General features: G+C 51.0%; 1 protein-coding gene across 2 annotated transcripts in view; it reads right to left on the reverse strand.

The window, feature by feature from the left end:
* PTGIS (prostaglandin I2 synthase) overlaps nt 1-6,659 on the reverse strand; it is a 47,365-nt gene extending 40,706 nt beyond the window's left edge. The window contains exon 1 of one of the 2 annotated variants that reach the window (XM_005654247.3): nt 6,283-6,659. In XM_005654247.3, the coding sequence (XP_005654304.1) occupies nt 6,283-6,365 (83 nt within the window). In that variant the 5' untranslated portion in view covers nt 6,366-6,659. The remainder of the gene's footprint in view (nt 1-6,282) is intronic. The other variant, XM_005654248.3, reaches the window with a different exon arrangement.

The raw sequence follows: 8,764 nt of genomic DNA on the forward strand, positions 1-8,764 counted from the left end.
CCCCGTTGCCACTTCCTGCATAACACTTGTGTGTCAGGTCCTACACACTTTCCAAAATTTTCCTTCCTCAGTAATAGTGGCTGATGCACCATGAGCCCTGTGTTATCCTATGAGGAAGGAGCAGTTACTAATCATGCCCATTTTACAGCAGACAAAACTGAGGCACAGAGGCTGCACCACTTGCCTGAGGGCCCACCGTGGAGGGCCCCGGTTTCTAATCCAGGCGGGCCTGGCTGCAGAGCCCACGTTCTTGAAGCTCCCCTGCCCCAAGTCACCCCAAGTGGACTGGTGCACATCCACTGTGCAGGTGAGGAAACAGACACAGGGAGGTTTCTGGGACCTGCCCAAGTGCGGGGCCTGAGATATCCCCCTAAACCATCTTTTAGGGTGTGGGTGGGGCGGGGGCTTCCTTTCCCTGCCTTTTATCCCACTGCTGCCAGAGCTCCCCAGCGAGCCTGCTGTTATTTCTGGCAGCTTGCATCTTTCCCCAGGGAAGTCCTAAGGAGGTGCAGACAAAAGCAGGAAGCAGGGAGCCCAGCATCTGACCCCTGATATGCTGGCAGCTCTGCCAGCCCCCGGGCTCTGAATACAACTCAGGCCCAGGTCGCATTCCAGGGTGACTCAGCCGGAGGCCGGCAGGGCGAAGGAGGCTCTATTTTGGAGTCTGTGGTCTCTAGCCTCGCCCACTAACACTCTCACTCTCTGGGAGGCATGGCCAGGCGCTGGGTGGCAGGATGCAGAGTTTGAGCCGCTCATCCCCAGCTCCTGCCCACATGGCCGATCATCGCCTGCCCTTCTGATACCAAGGCACCTGTTCTGATTCTCCCTAGAGCTTTCATTCCCATCACGTGAGTTCCTCCAAAAGCTGCTCATTTGCTCACAGACCCCACCACCAATCCCATCACCCATCCTGCCTCTCTCTCCCACTCGGAACTTTGTGAAAATCATGGAGAGCATCACCCACCTTTGTGTCCCGTGAACCGTCACACCTTCTCTGAAGGGAAGTTCCACGGAGGCAGACAACTCTTAGAGCACCTAGAACAGTGCCTGGCACCCAGGAGGCACTTAATAGGTCTCTGATGAAAGGATCATGTATATAATTGGTGTGCAATCAGCAGCACCTGCCTCCCAGCCCTTTAAGAGGGTTAAGGGGGCTAAAGCAAGTTAAGCGCCCAGCACGCAGTCCGCATTCTGGAGCGCCCAGAGCGGACGCTGCATCATTAAGTTCTGCAGTGTTGGTGGGTGGATCACCTGAACTCTGTTTCATGGTTTCAACTCAATTCAGGGCCTCAGGGAGGATTTAATGGAGGAACAAAGGGGCTTGGTGCTGCCCAGCTGGGCTGCAACAGCCTGAGCTTCTGTTTAAACAGCTTAACCCATCCTTTCCTCAGTGCTCATCTGCAGGCTATCTGCCATTATCAACCAAGGGACTCCCTAAACGTCTCCTGCTCTTCCCTCTCACGGCCTTGCACTGTACAGAAAAACCACATCGCCATCCTGCTCTCACTGCTATTTTCCCATTTTTTGTAACTGACAGATTCATAAAATTGTTCTTCAGCATAATTAAAAAACAGGAGAGCAAGGACAGTGCTAAAGAGAACAGCTGCATGTTGAAGAGGCAATAGGGAGTGGTGGGGACTGTGGCAAGGTTTAGAGCAGGTTCTACTACTGAGTCCCAGGCAAGATCTTCCAATTTTTCAGGAAAAGCTGGAAATCTGGAGTTTTGTGTGTGGACTCCCCCAGATTTCTCCCCTTGTACTGCGTGGTCCACACCACACCCACCTGGGCCTGAATCCAGCCACAGACTACCACTTGGTGACCTCTGGCTAGTGCATGCTGGAATGAGATCGATTTGTGCCTAGTAATTCTGTATCCTTGAGGGGCCCAGGACAGCCCTTGTGCCACTAGAAACCCACATCTGATGCCACTGTAGCCTCTGTTCCCGCCAAAAAAGGGGTCTCCCACCCAGGAGACCTCTTCCAACACCCCCTGCAGCAACCACACAAGCCCAAAGAGGAAGAGAGATGCATTCAGCCTGGTGAAGTGGCTGGGGCATGAGACCAGCTGCAGGAGCCACCTCAGAGCACGGATGGAGAAACTAAGGCCCGGAAAGCACAAAGAATGGTCTGATACTCACATGGCAGATCATTAGCCCCATTGGGCACAGGAGTCAGACTCCAAATTCCCAACCAGGTCCTCCCCACTCCCAGCTCACCATCTTTCCCAGGAGAAAAAGCTCACAGTTACTGAGCCAGCTTTAAAATTCCTTGCCATGAGGAGTTCCCATTGTGGCTCAGCGGAAACAAATCTGACTAGCATCCATGAGGACACAGGTTTGATCCCTGGCCTCGATCAGTGGGTTAAGGATCTGGCATTGCCATGAGCTGTGGTGTAGGTCACAGACATGGCTTGGATCTGGCGTGGCTGTGGTGGAGGCCAGCAGCTATAACTCTGATTCGACCCCTTAGCCGGGGAACCTCCATATGTCATGGGTGCGGCCCTAAAAAGAAGACCAAAAAAAAAAAAAAAATTCCTTGCCATGATGGCAGAAATTTGAATTTGGACTGAAAACTAGATGATCTTAAGAATTATTTTTTATATTCTCAGGTAGAATAATAGAATTGTGATTGTTACTGGTTTTTTTTTAAACACACATGTTGAAATACTTAATGGTGAGATATCATAATATCTGTAGTTTCAAAAATATTAACAACTGTCAAATCCATACTATTCTTTTTTACTTCATAGTTGAAATTTTTCATAGTTAAAAATTTTTTACCTAAAAAAAAAAAAGTTATATGTTAAGACAAGAGTAGCTGATTGAAGCAATGCTTTATTTTTTGGCCATGCTCTTGGCATTTGGAAATTCTTAAGCCACAGCAGTGACGACACTGGATCCTTAACCTGCTAAGCCACCCGGGAACTCCAGGGTGGTGCTTCTTTTTTTTTTTTTTTTTTGACTGAGAAAAGCATGAATTTTGGAACCAGCTGAATGTAGAATGCAACTTCTGTTTGGCCTTAAGGAGGTCACTTGGCCTTTCGAAGCCTCGCCCAAGGTGGAGGGACGGATATTACTTCGAGGGTTGATGAGGATACAGTCAGCAGCCAAGGGAGGCACAGGGCCTTGCGTGTTTTGACCCAAACTCTGGATCACCCTCCACACAGCAACAGCCTCATCTACCTCTTTTCCTAACACCTGATTATTTGTCCTTTGTTAAGAGTCTTCGAGTCGTAGCTGCCTACCTGACTCTCTTCACATCATGTGGTTTAAGACTTTCGAACATTCAGATCATAAATAAAATATATGAGAAGAGTGAAAATTCATTTTTCTTGAAAATTAAAAATTCTTGCAGCCCAGAGTTTTAATCCAGCCAATCCTAGGCAAATGGCTTGGCCTCTCTGAGCCTCAGTTTCCTGAAAATTGGGGGTAACAAGAGTGCCCCCTTCCCAAGTTGGGAGGCAAAAATGAGACTGGGGGCCTAAATCAGGGTCCCTGTGGGGTCTCCTCAGGATCCACACAATCACCCCCTCAATTGTCATGAACTCCTCACCCCCTCAACCCACACTTCTCCCCAGTACCCATTTGGTGAAATTTCTGAGCCACCACATGTTTAAAAGTCAACAACTCACCCTAAAGACAAATTAGCTCTCTGAGTTGATAGCAAGAATTAAGCTAAAATAGGAGTTGCCGTCATGGCTTAGCGGTTAACAATTGGACCCCTAGCCTGGGAACTTCCATATGCTGCAAGTGTGGCCCTAAAAAAAAAAAAAATTAAAAAAAAAAAGAATTAAGCTAAAATAACGTTTAATTGGCATTCCTTCTAACCCAGCAACTCCGCTCTTACCTACTATTACCACCATCATCCCCACTTTAAAGACTGGGAAATTGTGGCACAGGGTGGCTAACTCGTTCTTTTTTCTGGGGGCTCGGGGGTGGGTGCATGCACCCACAGTGCATGGAAGTTCCAGGGTCAGGGATCAAACCAAGCCACAGTAGCAACCCGAACCACAGCAGTGATAACGCTAGATGTTTAACCTGCTGAACCACCAGGGAATGCCTCAATTTGTTCTTGCTCCTGGAGCCTGAGAGTTTCCATATGCTGAGCACGCAGGTACCCTACCCCCCTCCCCCAGTATCCAGTTACGGCTGCTCTCACCTTATGCCAGAGAAAAGTACACACCAGGAGGCTCACAGGATGACAACAGCACACAGTCTGCAACAGCAAAAATGCTGAAAACAACTTTAAAGTCCACCGATAGAGACAGAAATAAAAGAGGGAAAAGAAAGCTGCCACCTATTCAGATTATGGAATATTACACAGAAGATCAAAATAATGAATCAGACCACCACGTAGCAACACGGATAGATGTCAAAATTAAAATCTGGAGTGAAAACAGCAAGGGTACAGTCTGAAAACAACTCTATAGAGAGCTTCTAAAAAGCCTGACAACTTAGGAAAAACAATTCATTTCTCCGTAGGGTCACTTATCTGATGCATTTATTCTTTTTCGTTTTCAATTTTTCCAGGCAAGTGATTGAATGCATGGCTTTAAATCTCACCTGGAAAAGTGTCTGGCTCTTAAAGAAAAATATCGTGAGCTCATTGTTTAGAAATTCACACTAATACACTGTTTAAAAATAGTTTCCAGAAAATTTCTGGAATTTTCTGACACTGATTAAATGCACACACACGCATTAACACACACTTCCACTGCCCTGTCTTATCTACGGACTAACGGGCTTAACGTCTATGTGCATAAAAGTAATTCTCTCAAGAGCTGGGAGGCTGAGGAGTTATGACAACCAAAGGCAGTGAGGTACCCTGGATGGGATCCTGGCACAGAAAGAAGATGTTAGGGGAAAAACTGATGAAATTCAAATAAAGTCTGGAGCTTGATTAATTCTAACAGACCAGCGCTGGTTTTTTAGTTTTAATGACTGTTCCATGATAACGTAAAACGTTAACAGTGGTGGAAACTGTGTGAGGGGGTATCTGGGAACTCTTTGTACAACTTTTCTGTAAATATAAAACCAGTCTAAAATTAAAAAGTGTACTTTAAAAAAGCTCTGGAAGGTTCCTCCCAAATTAATCAACAGGAGAGGTCCAGAATTATCGGAAGCCTGGTTAGAAGGGCTTCAGTCTTATCTATAATGCGATAAATGTTCGTTTTAAGTCAAATGTATTCCTTGTACAATTCAAATTATTTCATTTTATTTTATTTTGCTTTTTAGGGCCGCACCCTTGGCATATGGAGGTTCCCAGGCTAGGGATCTAATCAGAGCTGTAGCTGCCAATCTACACCACACCCACAGCAACGCCAGATCTGAGCGGCGTCGGCGACCTACACCACAGCTCACAGCAATGCGGGATCCTTAACCCACTGAGCCAAGCCAGGGATCAAACCCGCAACCTCATAGTTCCTAGTCGGATTCGTTTCCGCTGCGCCACAACGGGAACTCCTCAAATTATTTTTTAAAACCATTTTATAAAAAGCAAAAGACCTATTGCCATTTGAGACGGATGGGTCTTAGTGTTTCTCCTAAATCACAGATTCTCAATGGGGCAGGAGAACCTCTGCGCCTAGGAAGCTGAGACATCTGGTCGGGTTCTACTGTGTCCAGGCTATGGAACCTCCGCAGAAGGGAGACCCCTTTGTGGGCCTGAGTTCTCAGGCACAGGGAAATACTGAGCCTTCCCAGCCCCTTCATCCAGGTCAGGCAGGGCCTCTGCCTACCACCCCTGCCTCAACTCTGCCATCCGTGCAATGGGAATGAGGAGCAAGGCTGATACAGAGTTGATCTCGAGTTGGTGCGGCATCCAGGTGGAGGCCGGGAGTCACGCCCAACCTGTCCGCACCCACTCCGCACCTGTGACTCTCGGTTCCCACCTGAAACCCCTTCGCTGGTCCCTGGCCTCGCGCTCTGGGCCAGGACCTGACTTCACTTCTCGCCCTCGGGGGCCCCTGTTCCCGCACCTTCCCACGAGCGTCTCCCAACTTTATGCCCTCTCGGCAACTGCCGCTCGGCCGGGCCCGCGCCCCGGGGCCGGGAGCAGCGCGGGAACCCCTCGGGCCGGGGGGCTGCACTCCCACCTCTGAAGGGCTCGCCCGGGGCTGCAGGGGACCCTGTCCTATTGCGGGAGTGGGGCATGGGGCTCCGGCGCCGGCCTGCCGCTGTCTCGGCGACCCCCTCGCTGCAGCCGGGTTGCGGCCGGGAGCCGAGAGCCGCGACGCCCCCTTTGTCTAGCCCCGGGCAGAGCGAGCCGGGCGGGGGGCACTCACCGCGTGCGCCGGCGGGTCAACAGCAGCAGCAGCAGCAGCAGTAGCAGCGCGGCCAGGAGGCCGAAGACCACGGCCCAGGACATGGCAGGACCGGCGACCGGGCTGCCGCGGCCGAGCGCGGGAAGCTGCGGGTCTGCCTCAACGGCCACGCGGGCCTAGTCCCGAGGCCGACCCCCCTCCCCCTGGCCCCGCCCATCTGCCTGGGGGCGGGGCGGAGCGGGGCGGGGCCTGCGATCCCTCCCAGGTCGGAGGGTGGACAGGGGCTCCCGCCGGACGGGCTCTAAGGCGCTGGACTGAGAAAGGGGTGGGGGGCGTATGTGTGGAAAATGTGGACACGCTGGAGAGGAGATGTGGGTTTGAGGGGAAGGAGGAGGATGTAGAGGACGGGAGGAGTGATGTAGGAGAAGGGGTTGGGGGATGTACAGAGAGGGCTGGGTGGGGATTTGGGGAAGAAAAAGGAAAGGAATACGGGGAGGCGGAGGGGAATGGGGATGGAGAAGGAAGTGTGAGGATGGAGGCTACGTGGTGGGGGAGGAGGGATTGTGGCGGGCCTTGGACTCCCCGACGTGCCACCTGAGCCGTCCCCACACTCTGCCCCCCGCCCCCCGACACCGACGCATCCCTGCCCCAGAAGGACTAGAGACCATTCGTTTTCTATGCTGTTGGTCTGGGAGGGATGGAGTTGGACCGGACCTGGCTCTGAGTACCCCAGCCTCAACTGCTGTGAGGGACACACCGATGATGTGAAGCGCCCAGATCTGTACCTGGAGCGCGGCAGGGGCTCGGAATATAGTGGCCATTGTCACAGTTATCTGGCACTTAGGATGCTGGGCTCTGGTGCTAGTGGCTCTGCAAGAGGCCACCCCTGGCTGCTGGTGAGAACCTGGGCTCCCAGCTGGAAGGCCTGGAACCCACCACTTAGCACCCCTTCCACACACCCCACCCTCATTTACACCTGGGAATCCTCCACCAGGGAGCTTACCTCTGGGAGCTTACCGCCGGTTTCTTAAATCACAGTTGTACTTTGCCTTAAGGGGTTTCTCTGAAGGATTGATGAGAGCGTGTCAGCAAAGGGAATTGCAAACTATGAGTGCTGGGCACATGTGAGGGTTTTTTGGGTTTTGTCTTTGGGTTTTTTTCCAAGATACAAGATGGACTTTTTCCATGGAGGCAGTCTGAGTACAATTTTAGGCTAGTTAACCTATCTCACCGTCGTTTCATAGAGAACATACTGGAAAAGAAATCCCATCAAACATCCTTCAGCCTAAGGTGGTGCCCCTGGATGCTGGGCACATGTGCATTTTGTGAGACAGTGGGCAGAGCGTGGAGCTGGGACCCAGGAGGTCTGATTCTAATCCTGTGACTGCCACTCTCTGCCTGGTGAATTCAGGCACAGGTTTCATTTCATCTTACCCATTGCCCCCTGGACGAGCTGTTACTCCTTGCTGGTCTCCTGGCTTCAGCCCTCATCTCTCTGCAGTCCGTTCTCCCTGCTGTAGTCAGAAGGAGCCTGCTAGAAACGAAGTCAGATCTTCCACCTGAATCCTGCTCAGAACCCTCCAGGGCTCCACCTCACTCAAAACACAACCCAAGTCCCTACAGGTTCCTGTTAGAACCCTGGCCTGCCCCCTCCTGCCCTTGCTTCCTCGACTTCATGTCCTCCCACTCCCTGCCTCGCCCTCTCTGCTCCAGCCACACTCATCTTTCATCCTGCCCCAAATGTGCCAAACCAGTTCCACCTCAGGGCCTTTGAACTGGCTGTTTCCTCTGACTGGAACACTCTTCTCTCCGATACTTGGGGAGCTGGCTTTTTTCATCACATCCCTCATCCCTCTGTCTCTGCTCAACAGTCATCTCCTCAAAGAAGTGCCCCCTGACTGCCTGGTCTAAAGTGGTCTTATCAGCCCTGTCTGGTGCCTTGAACTGTTCTTCTTCTTTCTTTTTTTTTTTCCCCCTTGACCGTACTTAACATTTCTAATTCATAAATGAATTAGAGATTCATTTATTTTCCTGTTTAATGTCAGCTGTCAAGGCAGTTGGATGACCCTCATGTGGCCTCAGCAGATTCAGACTATCAAAAGGCAAAGGGAGTTTCTTGAACCTCTTGTTTATTTATCCAGCTTATCTGCCAACAAAGCCAACAATCCCAAAAAGGCCAGAGAACAGGCCCGGAGAGTTTTCTCCAAATTTGGGGAGCCCCATGGGGTAGCCTCTGGCAATGGGGTTCACAGTCTGGCCTGGCTGACACTAAACCATATGAGCTCAGGCAGCCTCCTCCACCTCCCTGAGCTGAGGTGCCTCATTGGTGAAATTGAGAAAGGAATAAAGGACCTAATCCAGGCGACACACCTGTCAGAGTGGCTGACATACAGCATTAGTGGAAGGCCACCACAACAGACTGAATTGGAGACGTATTCCAATTCAGTCTCCTACCACACATGTGACCAAGGCTTGGTCTCAGTTTTCTTATATGAAAAAATGG

This window comes from Sus scrofa, chromosome 17, assembly GCF_000003025.6.
Source record: "Sus scrofa isolate TJ Tabasco breed Duroc chromosome 17, Sscrofa11.1, whole genome shotgun sequence".
In the NCBI taxonomy this organism is placed as follows: domain Eukaryota; kingdom Metazoa; phylum Chordata; class Mammalia; order Artiodactyla; family Suidae; genus Sus; species Sus scrofa.